The following is a 20,074-nucleotide window of genomic DNA, read 5'->3' on the forward strand; positions in this document are numbered from 1 at the left end:
CAGCGCCCCCCGCGTTGCTGTCCCTGAGAACCGAGCATTCCTGACACACAGAGGTTTCCACACAGCAGGACTAGCTCTTCGGGACCCAGTCTGTTGCTGGCTGTCTCACCAGTTTGCCCACCAATGTCCTCACTGGCTAATCGGATCCCACAGTGGCCCTGGGGCAGGGTGGGGACCAAACTTGACCAAGCATCATCACCTTAGCTAACCAAGCTAACCAAGCATTAGCTCTTTAGGAGCTGGGCTGGGCCCGGGGAGCTGGGAAGAGGATGTAGTGGTGAGCTGACAGCTATCTTCCAGCCCGTCTGGAAGGAATTAAACATCTGACAACCTTTCCAGCTGTCCCCATGGAAACTGGCTGAGTGGCTGCTCCTTCTGCTGGCCCCCAAGCCCCCAGATCTGAAATAGGGAAGCCGAGAGCCAATCACATGTCCCGAGAGGCTCACAAGCATGCCCTGCCTGCCAGCCCCCCCCGATCCCAAAGTCCCCCATCCTACTTCCTAGCGTCATCCCAGCCCCATATCCCGCCATCCAGGACCCCGATCTCCCTCCTGTCCCAGGCAGATGCGGTTCCTGCCACGAGGGGTCAGAAGAAAAGATGAGTTATAAAGATATAAAACGTGGTCTGCCTTTTTCACCCCAACTTTGCACCCCAGGCCTACCCTGGAGGTTTCCTCTGGCCAGCCTCCACCCAAACCCCCAGGGGTGGTCCATCTCACTTCACCCGTGCACCGGGCAGAGCAGCTGGCAGGCCATGCAGGGTAGGTCGGCAGGGGGCTGGGGGGGGTACCAAAATCGCAGAGGAGTGTCTGCACTGGATGTCACAGAGCCATGGACCGTGTCCCCTGCCAGCTTCAAGGAGCAAGACACCACAAAGGTCAAAGCCTGAGAGGATGCTCTAATCGATAGTGGAAGACAGAAACACCAAATGGCCCTCTGTCACCTCAGCTCTGGCTGCACGTGGGCATTTCTGATGACTCTTTAAGCCCAAGAGGACCAGAGCGGCACGCAATGACTGGGAAGGGACACTGACAGGCGTGGGAAGATTATACATAGGAGTTCTTTTTATTTTTCACACATTCCTGTGAAATGTTTGAAACCACTATTTTTTTTTTTGGCAAAAGGCTGCCGAAGGTCATCTTCTGTGTCGATCCCTGTCCACCTCCCCGACCCTCGCCTCGCCACCACGGGTAAGCCGCATGTCCCCCCAGGGCATTAATCACAGGTAAGGGAGTCCCCCCTCTAACTGACGGAATCACTCAGGACATTCACAGTAATTACTGCTACCAAGGGTTTACAGAAATGCTCCCCAGAGCCCCTGTCACTGTGATGGGCTCAATCCCACCTCTCCCCCACTGCCCTAATTATGTTCAGGTTGGAGGACTCTGAATCCCCAGAAATGTCTTACTTCTTTTTAATGATTTTGCATAATTAAGACTCCTGTGGCCCCGGCTGATTCCCTGACAAACACATCCTCCTGTCTTGGTGCCCCATGGCGTCGCCTCTGGCACATGGTGGGGAGGGGGGAGAAGCCCCCCCACTCCCCAAAAGGAGGCGAAGGTGTCCTGGGGAGCCCAGCTCTGCACCCAAGGAATGCGAAGGTGAAGTCAGAAGCGGCGTGATGACCCTCCTCTCCAGCCTCACACGCAGCTGATGATGTTGCTCTTGGTTAAAGCCCTCCATGGCTCCCACTGCCCACAGGACCAAGACTCAGACTCCTACACAGAGCTGATAAGCTCCTTCCTAATGCGGCCCTTACCAACCCGCTTCTCCAGTCACCCTCCAACCTCCTTTCTGCCAGGGCCCCAGCGCCTCAAAAAGAGAGAGGCAAGCAAGGCCCATAGGGTTGCACACTGAACAACTCACCATCAGGGTCACCTTAAATGAATGCCTTTCAGTGCCCTGCCCTCCCAAACCAGGCAGCGCAACAGAGCAGAGTTCTACATGCCCATAGGCAAGTCCCTGGGCCCAGTTTCCCTGGCCTGGAGAACAAAGCATGATGGGACCTCTGGAAGAAATAACTGGGAGTTATTCATCATAAAACTGCTCAGTTTGGGGGCGCCTGGGTGGCTCAATGGGTTAAAGCCTCTGCCTTCAGCTCGGGTCATGATCCCAGGGTCCTGGGATCAAGCCCCACGTCGGGCTCTCTGCTTAGCAAGGAGCCTGCTCCTCCTCTCTCTCTGTCTGCCTCTCTGCCTACTTGTGGTCGCTGTCAAATAAATGAATAAAATCTTAAAAAAAAAAAAAAACCAAACCTGCTCAGTTTTACTGAGCAGTATCTGCTCAGTAAAATTGTGTGGCTATTTTTATAACATTTTCTCATTGTTTTCTTTCCCCGAAATCTCCGTTCCCAGTTTTAGTTCTTGTCCTCCCTACCAACTCCTATACATCCTTCCGAACCCCAACTCTAATGCCCTATTCTATGTGTATCTTGTCCAGATGTTCTCCAAAGAAACAAAAGGGTCACCCTTGCTGCCCTCACAGCCTGGGGTGCCCTCCTGTGTGGCATCCGCAGGGATATGTTGTCACTTCATGGGACTGTGAGCTCTTGGGGCAGGGCTCCGTTCTCTGTCATTGGTCATCTGAGCATCCCTGCCCAGCCCGGAGACTTACTCAGAGCCCAGCCCTACTCACAGAGTGGATAGAAGTTTCGGTACTGCCTGCCCATCCCACCTCTTCTCTGTGCCTTTCCTGATACATATCTTCCTCAACCTGATCCAATCCCACTGAAGCTTCTAGGCCCAGCAGGGAAGCCTGTATCTGTTAGAAGTGCCCCCAGCTCTTGCTCTGGATCCCTTTGGGTAGCACCTGCTCTATCCCACTCCTGTTGGGGTCTCTGGCTGCAGGTTGGGGAGGTGAGGGTGAAAAGGTGCAGGCAGAATTGATCCGATGGGGACAGGGTGAAGGAGGGATCAGAGTTAGAGGGTAGAACTGCCCTGGCTTGAGCCACACAAGCAGGGACAACTATGCAGGCCAGTAAGGCCTTGGAGAGAAATGGACAGACATACAGGAGAGGGGCTCTGCAGCGGAGTATAGGAAGGTGTGGGCCTGAAGGAGCCAAGAGGGTCCTGTCCCGTCGTTGCGCGCAGCGGCCCCAGCATCGGGTCCCCCCTCTGCTCTGATATTAGACAAGAACAGCCGCGGAATGATGAGCACATGTCCAGGCTAGCCCCACCTCGGGCTCCAGGAGGAGTCCAGGCTAGCCTTGCTGGGCCGAGCTCCAGGAGGAGCTGGGAGGGGTCTGTGCAGCAGCAGAGGGAGAAGAGTTGGATTCTGGATCACAGGGCACCCTGGAGGACCGGAGGACTGGTGCCTCTTCGAGGCCACTGTTGGGGTCAGGACCTCCTGCATGACTGCCTCCCTGCCCCTGCCCCCCAGCAACACCCCCTCCCACCACCGGGAAGGTAGAAGGCATGCCCACTGGAGATGAGCAGGGCGTCACTACAAGGCGGTGGGCACAATGAGTGCTCGCTGGTGAAGAGTTGACAACTGTCATTCTCTGCTAATGACTGTCCCCTGCTTGGCAGGGCGGGAGTAGGGAGTAGTTTGATGAACACCACTGGACAAAATAAAATCCAAGCCTCACTGAGGCCCTGGCCCTGCATGATCTACCCCCACCTCTCTGTCTTGGCACCCATCAGCCCCGCCTTCTCCCCACTGCAGCCAGACTCCTCTCACCCGCTGGGGCTCTCAGCCCTGCCTTCTGCCCCCTCTCTTCCCAGGCTCTCTTTCATTCTTTGAGGTGCAGAGAAGCCTCCTGGGACCACCTTAATGGAGAGCCAGCTGCAGCGGGGGGACACCCTCAGAAACTTTCCCCGCTTCGATGCTCCCATTTACTTGGCAGTCAGTTTGCCTATCTCTCCACTCAGCTCAGTAAGGGCCAAGCCAGCAGGCTGGAGCTTGCCTGGGGAGGCAGGACCTGACAGCCTTCCCTCCTCCACTATGCCCACTCTGCTCTGAGCATCAGCTGCCCCCCACCCTACTCCTACCTCACCCAGTTTATTCCCCGCTCAGCAGCCAGAGGGATCCTGTCCAACACAGCCAGGCTGGGTCACTCCCGGCTCAAACGCCCTTTTGGAGCTCCTGGCCTTTTGGAGGAAACCAGAACTCCTGCGTCTTTGTAAAGTGCTCTGATCACGGTCCCACACACTTCTCTGCCCTCACCCCGCACCTCTGCCTGCTTTGCTCTTGCCTTTGCACGGGTTCCCCTCTATTGGAGACGTTTGCCTTGGCTCTGCATCCAGATATCTGGAGCCGCCCAGCAGCGGGTGGCTGGGTCTGGTCGTTCTACCCCAGATCCATTATCAGGAGTGAGTCCTGGGAGTCTAGTCACGCCCCACCCAGGACCCTTTCAATGAACCTGGCTCACCCACAGTACCTGTCAGAGTTCTTAAATCTCACAGAAGATGAAGTGAGAAACGGTACCCATTTATAAGCATGGGACTCTGGGAGCCTCTATCCTAGCTCACCCTAGCTGAGTGACCTTGGGAGAACACCTTAACCTCTCTGTGCCGCTGATGTGGGGAACAATAATGACGCCTATAGACGTCCTATCTCCAGAATGTGGCATGTGTTACCTCACATGGCAAAAGACTGCAGATGTGATTAGGGAAGGATCTGGAGATGCAGAGGTTATCCTGGATTCTCCAGGCCGCCCCACGGTAACCACCAAGGTCCTCATGAGAAAGACATAGGAAGGTCAAAGGCAGAAGAGGGAGATGGAATGACAGAGCAGAGGGTGGCGCGCCGCACTCTGGAGATGGAGGGAGGGTCAGGAGCCATGGGACACAGTGGCCTCTAGAAGTCCAGAGAGCAGATTGTCCCCTGATGCCTCTGGAAGAAAGGCAGCCCCGCCTGACTTCTAGACCTCTGCCCTCCGGAAGTGTAAAAATATAGGTTTGTGTTATTTTATGCCATGAAATTTGTGACAACGTGTGACAGCGGCTTACCCCCCCACCACCACTCCCAGCTGTGTGCTCTGTGTCCAGGTCTGTGGCTGAACAGCCAAGTGCCTCCATCACTGGGCAGCTCGGAGGATTTATGGAGACGTGATCTCAGAACAGCAGTGCCCGGCACGTAGCTAGCGGCCCACACATCAGCCAGGCTGCTGCTGCCCTGGCTCCCAGCCAGCACATCCCAGGGGTCCCACGAGGGGCAGCGGCTGACATGATGCCCTGTTCTAGCAACCCCTGGGGCCCCAGCCCAGCACACTGCTCTGTGCCGCCAAAAGCAGAAATAACTGTCTATTTTGAGGCATCACGGAGGATGTTTCCATGGTTACCCTGTCATAATGACTAGTAGACAAAAGACGCGAATTTCCACGGCTTCGGAGGAAGACAGTGAGGCTGTGGGCTGGGCAGCCGCGTGGCCCAAGCACCCCAGCTCCGCTCCTGACAGAGCACCCGGGGAAGCCACCACACCGTGCTGTGCCTCAGTTTCCTTAGCTGTCCCAGGGCAGAAATAAACACCCACTTGTGGCCCAGGACACTCTTCATCCAGTGAATGGAGAGTCCCGGGTTTAGCTGTTAGGAGGTGCCCGCCACGCCTGAGTCTGGGGCCCCCAGATCAATCAACCGACACGAGATATTAAGGAAGAAATCTAATCTCTGGGGCTCTTTAAAGACTCGGTTTGAACAACAACCATTTGTGTTCTGATCTGAAACAGCCACACCGGCCTCCTGCTAACCAGCTGTGGCTGCCCGCCCGACTCCCCCGGAGGGCTAAGAGCTGGCGGGATCCCATCCCCGTGAAGCTGACACCCCATCCACTCGCTACCAACGGCAAGTGCATGAAACCAGGAAAACAAGCCAGAAGGCACACTTGGCGGGAAAAGGCTGCGAGCGATCCCTCTACCAGCGATAAAGGGCAGGTGTCGGCACACGATATCGAGTTGGAGAATGAAGAAAAGTTCTAGAAAAAATTTAAAATACAACATCTATTCCATTGAGCAAACCTGTATAAACCAACCACCAAAGCCGATCTACACACGAGTTTCACTAAGACTTCAAGTTAGAGGTTAAACTAACCATTCTGGTCAAAGAGGGAGCGTGGCCTAGCTCGTTTGACAAGAGTAGAAGAATCCTAATAAAATTGGGCAAAGAGAGTGCCAAAAAAAAAAAAAAAAGACAGTTGAAGACCAACTTCCAACTTCACTTATTAATGTTTATGCAAAAAGCAGAATTTTTGCATTTATGCAAAAAATGTCTGGGCCACAGCCCGGCCCCTGGGGCCGATGGGGGAAAGGAAGAGATCATGGTGGTCGGAAGCCACGGTGACCCTCCCTTCATGCCTGGGCCCTGCAAAAGCTTTCTGGAACCTCCGTGGGCTCTCTGGGCAACTCTGAAGTTGGTATGTTCCCGGCGGCCCTGGGAGAGGAGGCAAGAAACACAAATGGAGCTGAGTCATCCAAGAAGAAGTTCGAGTCCTCGCACTCTGAAGTTTGTAGGCTGATTCACACGCGCTGCAGACACAAACCACCCCCAACCCCAGGCATGTGACAGCTACGTGCCCGGAATCCGCCCGTGTGTGCCATCACAGTAGTGACGGCTGGCCCTGTGGGTGGCCACATGCTCAGACCCCTGGGGAGCAGGATGACGAAAGCCAAGAGGGACTGACTTCCCACCACCAGCCCGCCCGAGAAACGTCATTCAAACAGTGTGGGGTGCACGAAGCTGTCTCTCTACTCCCCAGATACCACCAGCCTTCCCGCACACACACCTGCTTCCTGATTCAGAGTTGAAATCCAAACTAAAATGCAAAAACACAGACAGATGTAGAAAACACGATTATCACTTTCCAGCGCCCACCACTCAGGGACTATCTCTTGGCATTATTTCTTTCTCCCTTTTTCTGTTTCAGTTTTTTTGGGGTGTGGGGATAGTCTTTGCCTTACTTTCTTACCCCCATCAGACATTTTAACATAATCATTTCCTTGTGTCATTGAAAATCTTCTGAATCAAGATTCTAAATGACTGAACGACACTGGAGTATACAGATGGCATTATCATTCACTTGTCATTTGCTCTGCTGGACTTCTAGAATGCTTCTGAATTTGGCCCGTATAAGAAAGGCTGGCTTAGGAGGCCTGGGTGGCTCAGTGGGTTAAGCCTCTGCCTTCGGCTCAGGTCATGATCTCAGGGTCCTGGGATCAAGCCCCACATTGGGCTCTCTGCTCGGCAGGGAGCCTGCTTCCCCCTCTCTCTATGCCTGCCTCTCTGCCTACTTGTGATTTCTGTCTGTCAAATAAATAAATAAAATCTTAAAAAAAAAAAAAAGAAAGAAAGAAAGGAAGGCTGGCCTCGAAGTCTCATCCTGCATCCTTCCCGTGGGGCTTGCATGGGCTCAGTGGAGCCCAGACTCTTCCCCAACCTCGGTCTGTGCCAGTCGGACCCAGAGCTGCACACAGATAAGTCTCCAGGCCACCTGTGGCCTGAGGCACAGAATAATGGCCCCCAGGGTGGTCTGCCCCCTAATCCACAGCACCTGGGAATATGTTCTGTTATGTGGCAAAGGGGAAACTAAGATCACCGATCAGCCAAATGTTCCAGGTGGGCCCAATGGAATCCTCAGGGTCCTTAAAAGGGGAAGGGGAGGCAAAAGCCGGAGAAGGGGAGGCATGGATTCCTCCTCGCCAGAGCCTCCAGAAGGGACCAGCCTCCAGAAGGGACACCTTGATTTTTGTCAGCTCAGACCCGTATCAGACTTCCGAACTGCAAAACTGTAAGAGACAAAATACCTGTGTCCTGTTAAGCCATAAGTCTGTGGTGATCTGTTTGGGCAGCCCTGGGACCCCAATAGGGCCCTGGGTTGCCCCTTGGGGGCTGGGCGCCATCCACACGCACACCTGGGCTTCCTGTCCATCCAAACACTGACAGCTCCGCACCTTTATCTCCAGCTGGTACCAACCCTCCCTGGAGCCCAGCACGATCTCCCATGTACATGTCCAACACTGGCCCTTTGGTCCCATCTCTGCTCCTGGCTGCCCTGCTCCCTGCAAGCCCGTTGTCCGTCCCAGGACAGGACCCCACCTTCACCCACCGCACAAACAAAACCTCAGATGGAGTCATCATGGTCCACACCCCATTTGGCACAGGCTGCCAGCTCAGCCTTCAAAGAACAGTTCCCAGAATTGGGGCTGACTCCTCGCCTTGGCCATCCCACCCGGGGTGCACTGTTTCTTCTCAATGAACCTTGGGGTGGGGCTCCTCCCACCCGTTTCCACGCTGACCCCTCTGTAGTCTGTTCTTCTCAAACACACATCTCACGAGATCCTGCCCTGCCCTCAACCCTCCACAGGTGTCTGACCTCACTTAGAATCAAACGGGATCCTTCCCCTGACCTACGGGCTTTCTAAGTCACCCACCTTGCGTGCCTCTCTGACCTCAGCTCTCGACATCCTTCCCCTTGGTCACTGCACCTCAGGTCCCACCTCAGAGCCTGCAGTGTCCCCCTTCTAGAACATTCTTCCCCCCAGAGATTGCATGGCTCAATGGCACCTCGGGGTGTCCGTTCCATTTTAACTTCTCCCTGCGCCCTACTCCTCGGTGACTGTTGTTGCTATCTGTCACCACCTCCTGACATGACACGACCCAGTGACGAGTTCATCGCCTGTCTGCTAGCTCTTGCTACACCCACCATGGCAGGAAACATCTGGAGCATAGCAGGTGGTGTCCAGGCTCTACTCAGAGGGCCATCTGCTCTCCCACCCTCGGGGCTGGCCTCTCAGCCCTCTGAATTTGCAAGTGCAAACTGCACAAAGGGATGTCCCGCCCAGTGAGGAAACCAGAGGGGAAGGCCTGGAGAGGGACAGCAGCGGAAATGGGCTTGCCTAGAGAAGAGCAATGTGGGGAGATGAAGGGGGACCAGGCTTGGTCAAGGAGTGGGGAAGGGCCAGCAGCCGCAGAGGGTCCTGAGCTCGAGCCCCTGTGAGCCAGCCAACAGCCACCCTCTTGGGCTGCCTAAGGAAACCAGGCTCCCGAGGGGAGAAGAGTGAGCCAGTCCCTCCCAACAGACCTTGCTAAAACTGCCTCCAGGGGCCCACTGGTCACTTATTCATTCATCCATTCATTCACTCAACAAATGCTTATTTCCAGATACTGTTGCAGGCTCTGGGGTAGAGACAGAGAAGAACCAAAGTCCCCACCCTTCTGACTGGAGTCCTGTCTGTCCCTGTCCCCTGCTGCCACTGCAAGGTCACTCAGGGAGGATACCCTGGCCTGACCCCTTGATCCTCTGCCTTCAGAGGCCTCTGGGAAACCCAGCACCAAGCAGCTCAGCCTGGAGAGTCCTGGGTTCAAGTTCTGCCTCACCACTTGTCACTCTGGGTGACACTGGACCCATCCCTGGAGCCTCAGCTTCCTGTTTTGTGCAGCACTCCGTCAGTGCTCGTGTGGGGATGAGACGATGTGGGTGACAGCTGTCTGGGTGCCTGGCTCAGCATGTCCAGTGAGGACAATGGAAGTTGTCCTGTCATGTTCCCTGGACCTCGCTCAGGCATCCCCCTCCCTGGCTGGCCCTGAGGTGGGTTCCAGCATGAGGAAGTGACCTCATGGAGCTCACAAGCTGCTGGGGGAGATGCCCCAGCCCACAGAAAATTCTTCAGGGTGTGGTCAGTCTGAGAGAAGGAAGCTCTGGGGACTCCAGGGGCACAGAGAAAGGGCCTGAACCAACGTGGAGGTCAGGGAAGGCTTCCTGGAGGAGGTGACCGCTAAGTATGGTCCCTCCTTAGCTTCTGGCTCCCAGCTTACTCCCGGACCCTTGTTTTAGCAGCCTGGTTCCTGGATGCTGGGCAGCTCCTATCTGCGGACTCGGGGGGCAGTGGGTGGCAAGATCAGCTTCCCCCTGCCCCAGCCAGTGCAGGAGACGCCTACGCCACTCCCACCTTCCCCGGGGCACCAGCCCCAGGATGGGCACTGTCCTGCCGCCCCCACTCTGTACTGGGTCCCAGCTGGTGTGGACACTTACGTTTGGAGTGCTTGTCACACAGAGCGGCTGCGCGCATGTCGCAGAGACGCAGGGAGCCCTTGCTGCTGCTGTAGACAAAGAGGTTGCAGTGGTGGGGGTGAAACTCAGACGCCGTGATCACTTCCGTGAGGTCCTCCATATTGGCTGGCTTGATGTCCACGATGTCTGGCCCATCAAGGAAAAGGCAGAGAAGGCAGGGCACCCTCGCTGCTCTGCCTTCCCACCTACCCTGTGTCTGAGCCGCATCTCCATCCCCAAGACCCCTGGACAAAGCCCCAGACGGTTTCCAAGCTACAGACCGGCATGTCCAACTGCCCGCGGGCTGCCCGCTCTGGATGTCATTCACTGTCCCTGCAGCCTACCCCCCGACCTATGCCTTCTCTCCAGCCAGCACCCACCAGCTTCCCAGTCTCCCCTCCTCCCCCCACACCAGGTGCCGAGCAGAAGGCAAGGAGCGTTTGGGGGCCTAGCACGTGTGGGGCTCCTGGTGAACAATTTCAGTTCTCCCTGTCACTGATGCTTTGCACCTGGGGCTGAGTGTGCGGGGAACCCCACCCACCGGCACCCACTGCCCTTCTGTCCATGGCATCAAGACTCTCCTTTGGGGAAAAGGTTCTCTGCCTTTCTGGGTTCTCTGCCCTCATCTGTGCCTTCCACTCCACTCACAATCGCCAGGAGGGCTGAGCATGTGGCCTCGCAGGTGCCGGCACAGGGATTCCAGGCTTGAGATGCAGGACATGCTGGGAGCAGCCATGTCCTCTCTGCTAGACTGGGTGGTGTGCTGAAGAGGGGCGTGTTCGTGTTGCTGGGACAAGGGAAACCTGGAGCCCACAGCTAGGGCAGACACCCCCAAAGACGGAGCAGAGGAAAAGACCCAGCAATGCCGTTTGAATCCTGAATCGGGATGTGCAGGAAGCCATGAGCCTTGTACAATTAAACATGGGAGTCAATAAATCCATTTTCTATTAGGATCAGGAATTCTGTTGCTTGCAAAGAAAGTATCCCTGGCAGATACTCTAGAGCCCAGAGAGGGTAAGCAACTTGCCCAGGATGGCTCAGCAGCAAGTAGTAAATCTACGTTCCCAGCCATTGCTTATTGTCTACAATAGCAAATCCAAACCCGTTGGTGTAGCGTTCAAGGTCTGGCACAGCCCCTCTCCACCTCTCCAGCTTTGGATCCAACTGGTCCCTGGGCCCTAAAGGTGCTTTCCTCGCTGACAGCGACACCCTGGTCTCTGGTGTCCCCAGTCCTGCGCGGGGGCTCTACCCAGCCTGTCCCCTGTAGCTGAAATGCCCTCTCCTCCCTCTGCATCTGTGTGTGGGCCCTGGAATCAGAGCCTGGGGTTCAAATCCCAGCTCTGCCACCTCTTCCCCATGCAATCAAGGGGAAGTTCCCTAGCTCTTCGTGCCTCTGTTTCTTCATCCGTAAAATGGGCCAACAGTTCTAACACAGTCGTACTGTGAAAGCTACAGGAGTCCAAGCCCCTTGCTCACTGCTCGACACATCACAGAGCTCAGTGAATATCAAGGACATTACTGCTTTTTGTTATCTGGAAAATACTTATTGAGACTCACCTGCCATCAGCCCTCCCTCCTCCTCCCACCTGCAGCCTCAATAAAGGGGCATTTTGTGACTTTTGCAAACAGGAGAGTTTCTAAAACAACACAAAAAAATGTTGAAGCTGAGTGACCAGAAGCACTGAGGAGAGTCGGTGTGCTCACGCTCAAATACTGCTTCTGGAAACATCTCATTAACCAGAAACTTAGAATCACATAAAAATATAGAGGAGAAAGGAGCCTGGGCTGGTTTCCCAGGAAACTGCCATTTTCTGGGACAATAAGAAGAGATTAAATCATAGAAAATGAGACTGAACAGTAAGAAAAAGCTGAGACTTCTGTGCTGCTAATTCCATCCCCATCCTTCAGGGGCTAAGCGCCTACATATTCCTGCTTGGGAACGGCTTCAACTTCTCCCCAAACCTTAAAATGGTGTCTGGGGAAAAGGTGCGGCCGTTTATGAAATGTCAGACACGTGAGCACAGCACCCGTCTGATGCTTCGGCCCGGGAGAACTAAGTCCTCTCTGCCAAACTCGGGCCACAAAAGTCCAAGGAAGCTTGGGGACATGGAAATAAATGCCCAGGCCTCAGGGAATCCAGCTGGGCTTGGAGACCTGGTGCATCACATATTAGGGGACACATGTTTGCACCGTGTTTTATCAGGCTGCGACTTCTGGGGGAGCTGGAGTCTGTGGGATAAGGTGGAAACACCTTGCCAACCACTCCAGCTTCCCTTCTGGGGCAGGGTAGGGGGACCTGTCCATGGGCATCACAGAACTCAGGGCACCTGTGTCCTGATTGCTTTTCCCAAAGAATGGAGGGCAGAAGTGACAGGTGCCAGGTGTTCCACCCCACCCCCAGGCTGAAAAGCTTTGAGAGTCAGCACGAGGTGCACCATGACACCTTCCCCTCTGCAGGGAGGACCTGTGCCCTAGGGGACCTGCTACAAAAGATACCTGAATTGTTTCAAGCTTCTGAGACTTTCCAGTGGTCTGTTTCTGCCCATAACCTACCCTCCCGACCCACTCAACATCCAAGCCCTCTTCCTTTTCCCACCTCGGGATGTTCTAGAATGCAGCTCAATGGAGAAGGATCAGAGGTGTGACATCTGAGCTCCAATCACTCTGTGTCCACCAAAACCAAAACTCTTATGCACCCAACCACAACTGTTGTTCTGTTTATGACCGTCGTGAGTCACCGGCCACCCACATTTACTCAGTGTCTGGCTTGTGTAGACAGAGGCCGACGCTTGTGAAAATCTGTTCACCAAGATGGGAAGACTGTGCGTCCCTGGGAAGGCAGCGCAGTGGGGGCGGGAGGCTCAGAAGCCTCCTCCCCTGGCCCCCAGGTGCTGCTCTCTGACCCACAAGGGGCCCAAGGCCAAGCGAACGGGTGTGGCCTCTTTGCTCAAGTCTGGACTGCATGCTTCCTGCGGCCCCATCATGCTTAACCAGTCCTACCAGCGTCATGAAACACCTGCTAGAAATACGTTCAAGGCGTGACCACTTTTAGAAGCACACGGGGGTCAATGACGTCTGCAGCCCTCTGCAGTGAGCAGGCCTGAACCAGGCGGCACAGAGGGGCCGAGGGCGAGGCCCGTGGACTGAGGTTCCCACGTGTGGGGCTCGGCAGGAGAGCCTCCCAGGCCGAGGTCCCGCTGACAGCCCAGGACCACCGCTCTTACAGCCCAAGCATCACTCAGGGAATCTCCTGCAGGAATTCCAAACAAAGGACTCTGGGTACAGGGGTTGCTGGGGAAAGATGGATGGGAAACGTTTCCACATGATCCTGCTGGAAGAAGACCTCTGGTCACACCCTGGCATCTAAGTCTGCAGACCAGAAAGGTGGAGAGAGAAGCAGGTCACACAGGGAAGGAGGAGGACGAGAGACGGTGAACTTGCTCGGGGCCACCTCCCTCGACTGAGCATAAGGGACTTTTCATCCAGAGCAGCAGGTTGAATAGGTGACTAGTAAATGGCCACAACCTAACCGCCAGAGACTGCACATGTGGCCTCGCTGAGAGAAAGAGTACTTGTGGATATAGGGAAGGGCCTTAAGAGGAGGCCGGAGTGGCTCTGAACCAGTGACAAGTGTCTTTCTAAGGCCCCATGACCACGGGGGCAGGCTGGAGAGCAGGCGGCTGCTAGGAAGGCCTGGGGCTCCCAGGAGCTGGGAGACGCAGGATGGAGGCTCCTGGGGAGCCTCCGGAGGGAGCACAGCCCCAGCCAGCATGAAAACTGGAGTAGATTTCTGTCGTAAGCCGCCCGGTTTGCAGACATTTGCTCTGGCATCTGCGGGAAACTCAGACGCCGGCTTGCTGCTGGGAGCTGGGGAGCAGCGGCCTGGCTGTCGCACTAGTTCCCCATAGTGCTCACTGGTTGGCTGCCCAGCTCCCCAGTGAGGGCAGGGACCTGTCCGTCTGCGTCGCTGCTGCACCTTCAGTGTCTGGAGCAGCGCCTGGCACACGACAGGGGATTTGCAGAAGTGGATGAACCCCCGAGCCTGTCGGGGGCCCCTGAGAGCTGGGCCAGAGGTGCACAGGGAGGATCCCACCCAGCTCAAGGGGACGAAACCCTTACAGGGAAGGCGAAGTGCAGGCTCAGGGAGAGGCCAGGCCAGGGGGGGAGGGGAGGGGGTCCCTGACAAGGGCCATTAGAAGGGCCACCGCCCAGCAGTGCGTAGGAATCCTTGCAGCATCCGTGCGAACACTCCAGAGCACGGCGGAACCCAGGAAGCACACTGCGCCTGGGTTTCTGTGAGGTTCTCGGGAAGGTTGCCTTCCTTAGGTCCCCACTGCATTCTGCCCGCAGACCTGCTCGTGCTTGGCTTTTGCATCTGGTCCGCCCTGGGGCTGGCCGCTGGCATGCTGCTTCCTGGCTGTGACCCCTCAAACCTCTCCAGCCGTGAGTGATGTGTACCCCATCCCGTGGTGGAGGATGTGGTTGGGGGGGGCTTGGGAAGGAAGAGCCGCACTCTCGGGTCTTGGCAGAGGGGGTCCCGCCCGGGACTGACTGAGCTGGTTTCCACTGTCGGCAATGCGCCCCCGTGACGGGGGCAAAGCAGAGCAGGGGTGAGAAGTGCACACTTCGGGCCGGGAGGGGTGTGGCCCCTGGAGCGCCAGGGTCTAGGGGGAGGTCTCTAGCTCCTCACAGCTTTGGGGTCCTGCCCCATATCTTACAGTGAATCCCTTTTCTTTCCGGGCCCAAGTGTCAACGGGCAGATCGCTCTAGACCCAGGGCAAGAAGATGTCTGTAAAAGGCCTGAGAGTCAGGATTTTAGGCATAAGAGGCGGTAAGATCTCACCTCGACTGGTCAGTGCTGTGGCTCCTCAGCAAAGCGGGTGCGGACAACATGAATGGGAGTGGCTGAGCGCCCTTAAAATGCGAGCAGGTGCTCTGACCCCCAGGGCTGCGCTTTGCTGGCTGCAGGCCCAGAAAAAGGACTGTGGTCTTGCTTTTGTAACAGTAACCTCCCTTCTTGACCCCCCGCAGGACCAGAGTGAGACAGAGCCCCACTGGCCCGGCTCCTCCCTCCAGGGCCTGGCTGTGCCCTGTGAGCTCTGGTCCTTGCCGGGAGGAGTCAGCAAAGCTCTGAAACAGGCCTTTGTCCCCCCGCCCGGAGCAGAGTCTGCAGCTCTTGCTGTCAAGGACACTGCAGGGTACTCCAGGCAGGCCTTCTGCTGTGTCATCAGGTTTATAGAGATTTTTATAGAACCTCCTTCATCGCCTGCTGCCAAAGGGCCATGGCTTTTTGGCAGCCAGCCAGGGTCACATCGGTCCCCGGGCCGTATCACCACGATGTCCCACTCGGAGGGCCCCTGAAGTGTCGGGGAGAAGGTCACTGCAGCTCAGTGGCTCTCGTTCCTCTGAGTTCACCTCTCAGCCTGGTTCCCCCTACACTACTGGGGGTGGGTGGGGGGAGGTGGGCACAAGTGCCAAGGGCCATCACTCATCCACGGCCAAATCTCCCCCCACCCCGCCGTGAGATCAGTCAGGCCCAGGAAAACGACAAACATCGCTGGTTTGTTTGGGAAGGAGCTCAAGTGAGGAACAGGGATGGAAACCATCCCGTAAACATCAAAGAAGCACACAGATACGAACTAACATCACAGCAGGCTTTAGGGACAGCGCCATGACCAGGGATTCTATAGAGATGCAGCCGCTGAGGCTGGAGACCCAGTCCACCCCTCAGAGAGATGCTGAGTGCAGACCCCAACCCTGCATCTGCCAGTCAGGTCCCTTGCATCCCTGTGGGAAGGACCACCCACCCTCCACGCCCACGAAGGAGGTGAGAGAGACCCCAGGGCCGGTGAGTGACACGCCCTGGGCCACAGGTGGGCCACCGCAGAGCAAGGACAGAGTCCTGGCTTCCTGACTCCCAGCTGGTGCTCCTCCCTGCGCCCACCCTTTTCTGGCAGGAGGGCATCTCCAGACAATACGCAACCCCACGGGCAAGGCAGCTAGGGCACACTGGACTGGCTCATGACCTGCAAGGGGGGGTGCTAGCAGTGCGGGTGGGGGGCGTTCGATGAGGAGAAGGATGCAGCCTTGGGCTCCATTGATTCAACTAAACAAAGTGTGGTTGATCTAGATGTCTCAGCAGGAACATGCTCTCGGGATGGGGGAGACAGTTACCATGGGGACGCAGCAGCCACCGCGCGAGGACGGAGGCAGTTCTGCCAAGAACCACACCATGAGAAGCCTCCCCCACGGGCTCTCCAGGGACACTGGAGAAGGCCTCCTGCACATGGAGGCAGTCTTGTTGGGGAACAGCCACCAAAGCTGTTTTTTTTTTGTTTTTTTTTTTTTTTTTCAGCCAGTTTTCTCCAAAAGATGACCTGGCTACGGACATGAGCTAGAAGCACTTCTGGCCAAACCACATCAGATCCTGGAAGAGGTTCCTGGCAACCTTGGCCTCTGTATGAACTTGCTACAGGCTGCCACAGCGTGGGTGGCTTAAACAAATTATTCCCTTCTAGTCCTGGAGGCTGGAAGTTCAAGATCAAGGCGTCAGAAGGTTGCCTTCTTTAAGGCTTCTCTCTGTAGGGTGTAGATGGCCCTCTTCTGCCCATCTCCTCGCAGTCTTCCCTCTCTCTCTCTTAACCTCCTCTTCTTGTAAGGACGACAGTCACAAGGGATTAGGACACCCCCCACCATGGATTCCTTTTAGCTTAATCACCTCTTTAAAGACCAAATACAGTTACATTTGAGGTCCCGGGGATAGGACCCCAACATATGAATTTCAGTGGGACACAATTCAGCCCATAACAGGCTCCTTCCCTTCTCTGCTCAGAACCTTACTAACTATGAGGGTGCAGTCCTGCTTGGAGAGAAGAGCCAGATTGCTGGGGCCACAGGGGGCCATGGAGAGGGGCTAGTCCATGTAACTGCTCACGCACAAGCCCGCTAAAGCCCTTGTGTGTCTTCATGTGTCGAGCCACCAGCCAGCCTATGTGATTCCCAAGTTCCGAGCCAGGGAAGAGAGCACTCAGTTCAGAGTCACAAAGACCAGGGCTTAATAGTCCAGCCCCATGGTACACAGCTGTATGACCCTCTGGACAACTTCTCCACCTCCCTGCCCCTGCTTTTCTCATCTGCAGAATGGATTGATAACATTTGCTTAGCAAGGCTGTGATAAGGATTTAATGAGAGGACATTAAGTCAAAGGCCCTAGCAATTAAAGTAAATAAAATGACTTAGACATATGATTTTTAAAAAGGCCCTAGCCCAGTTAGTACTTTTAGCAAGAATTAAAGTTCTCTAAATCAGAATCAGAGTCTTTCTCTCCCTCTGGGAAAACAGGAAATTAAGCAGGTTGCCAAAGGGCAACATATACCCCTCCTCCCCGAGAAAATAAGAACTTGAGGCTCTGTGCTGAATGGCATGCCTTCCTTGGCTCCTAAGAGCTGAGGGAGAAACCCCAGATAGGACAGAGCCGGGAAGCACACCCAGGGGGCTGCCTTCTTGTGGTCACTGAGAGAGGGCGAACCAGAACCTCTCCTGACCTCCCCTCCCAGGGCTTCCAGCCCAGCAGTGAAAGCAGAGGACCTCACAATGCTGTCCCGCTGGAGCCCCGATGGGGCAGGATAGGAGACAGGACTCCGGGCTGGGGTCAAGGGTGGAGGAATTTAATCAGAAGCATGTCTCAGAAATGCCATGGAGGCCCATCAGGAGGAATCAGAAGCACAGAAAAGGCACACGTTCTCATCACTAGAGCCTCTGTTAGGAACACACAGCTGCCACCGCCTTTGCACTTGGCCACCTGGGTCAACTGTCACCTATGTCACCATATGATCCCCACTCTGTCCTGCCGTGGGAGAGCACACGCTCTCACTTAGGATCTAAAAGTAAAGCCAGGAAACATCATTGTACTCATGGGGCTTCTCAGAGCTCATCCCCACGCCACCCACAAAATGACAGCCCCATGAGGTGAGCCACGTTTGGGCTAGAGGTGGAATGACAGAGGCTGTGGCAAAGGCTGTGGCTCTCCTCACTGCAAGGTTGTGCAGGGATGCGTGTGCATTCTGCATCCAGAGGTCCCGAGTCTGAATCCTAGGCCCTGCCACTTCCCAGCTGGGTAACTCTGGGTAATTACTTGCCCTTCCTGTGGCTTTGTTTCCTTGTCTATAAAAGGGGGATGTGAATGAGGCCTACTCCACAGTGTTGTCAGAAGGTTTAAAGAGAATTGGCATAAGCGATGTGCTCAGAGCTGTGTTGGGCACAGAGTACGTCTCGGTAAGGGGTGAGGGAGATGGTGCTGTGCGAGGTGGTGGGGGTAGGTGGTGGGGGAGAGGACCCACAGCGGTGGTTGCCCGTGAAGTCAGCACCACGGACAGCTGACAAGCCCTCCCTCAGGCCCCGCTGGAAGCCCAGCCTTGCTGAGCCCCCAAGCAAGGGTGTGCTGGCAAGAGTTCACCCACATGCTTTCTGGGTGGGAAACAATTTTGGGGATTCAATTTGGGACCCAGGGCCTTTCTGAGCACACGTTCCTGTTCCTTCTCTGTAGAGTGGAACTACAGGGGGATGGAACAAGGCAGCCTCTAGGGTGCCTGACAGACGGTCAGGGCCAGTGTGGGTTGAGTCTGAAGTCCACCAGGCTCTGTGCTCCCTGACCCTTCCACCCTCCTAGCCCCCAGCATAGTCCCCTCCTTTGTTCCCTGCATGGGGAACATGCTCAGCCCACAGGCGGCTGAGTGTGGACCGAGGTTTGGAGCCTCTGCCCCTCATCACCACACCATCCCGCCTCATTTCAGGACCTGCTCCATCAATGGCGATTAGAAATTTGCTCGACCAAGGCTTGGTGCGATGCAAGCTTCCACCGTGAGAAATCGGTCAGGGGGTAGGAAAATCAATTGAACCATCTTCACAATTCTCCAAGTGCTAAAAATAAAGCAGTGACCCTTCAGCTGAGACCCTCTGTGCAATCTGTTACCTTTATTTAAAAGGCATCAAGCTCCAGAAAAATCACTCAGCGCTGCCTAACTGTCTCCAATGTTGATATTATAGGATGTGAGAGGTTGTTTAAACAGATGTGGACACAGCGCCGGGGAGGAATGGGCTTCAACAATCAGAGACGACGCGGTAATTCTGAGAGACAGCCTCAAAGACCTAAGGAGCTTCTGTTTAGGGGGAAACACTGGCCACCTGGTGGGCCTGATTACTGCCAGGCCTTTCACAAGCATGACTTCTTTATTCCTTACAAACATCCTTTGGACAAGGGAGTTTGGCTCATTTTACACTGGTGGAAATCAGTGGCCAAGGAGGTTACACAATGAATCTGAGCACAGGTCTGCCAGACCTCAGAGCCCAGACCGCTGCTCATTTGTGCCCAGGGTCTCTGAGCACCCCTGAGCCCAGATTTACAAGGAGGTGTCTACATCCTAACACTGCATGGACACTGGAATTCCTCCATCCAAAGTCGTTGTGTACAACCATTCCCAAGCACCTACTATGTGCCAGACCCTGCCTTATATATGGGGATACAGAGATGGCTCAGATGGGGTGTGCCTCATCTCAAGGGTTTCTCCAGAAAACGGGTTGAGGAGGAAAAGCCCAGTGTGACCAGGTAGTGTGGGCTCAGAGGGGCTCTGACAGCCCAGGAGGCACACGGAGTGAGCAGAGCAGAGGTGACCTGGTGAAGGGGGCTGTGAGTGACGCTTATGGGCAAAGGGGAGCCAGCCAGGCTACAAGAAGGAGACAGAACAATCCAGAAGAGGAATAGCAGAAGGCAGAGCACCTCTCCCTTTAATCCCCCCCAATAACAGGAAGGGAACCCCAACGGCCCGACGGTGTGGTCAGGCCTGATGCACAGGAGCCTGGGGAGGCGGGTTAGGGGACATTGCTGAGGGATTTGGGCTTTCTCTAGGAGTTGATGGGGAGCCACTGAGACCTTTAAGCCAGGACCCGACATGCTCAGAGCAAAGGATCTGATGAGCCGCTCTTCCAGCTCTGTGCAGGGCCAGGGGGGTTGAGCTGTGTAGGATCCAGGCAACGGGCCAGGCAGGAACCATGTGGCTGCAGCGAGGCCTTGGCAGGGATGGAAAGGAAAGCCCGA

The 20,074-nt window shown here is 55.5% G+C and overlaps 1 protein-coding gene across 1 annotated transcript in view; it reads right to left on the bottom strand.

The window, feature by feature from the left end:
- LOC111149174 (protein phosphatase 2 regulatory subunit Bgamma) overlaps positions 1-20,074 on the bottom strand; it is a 125,634-nt gene that overhangs the window by 13,996 nt on the left and 91,564 nt on the right. Inside the window, exon 6 of the mRNA XM_022506114.1 lies at positions 9,964-10,128. Within this exon, the coding sequence (XP_022361822.1) occupies positions 9,964-10,128 (165 nt within the window). The remainder of the gene's footprint in view (positions 1-9,963; positions 10,129-20,074) is intronic.

The sequence above is a fragment of the Enhydra lutris genome, unplaced genomic scaffold (genome assembly GCF_002288905.1).
Source record: "Enhydra lutris kenyoni isolate GAN:26980312 unplaced genomic scaffold, ASM228890v2 scaffoldscaffold21, whole genome shotgun sequence".
NCBI lineage: Eukaryota > Metazoa > Chordata > Mammalia > Carnivora > Mustelidae > Enhydra > Enhydra lutris.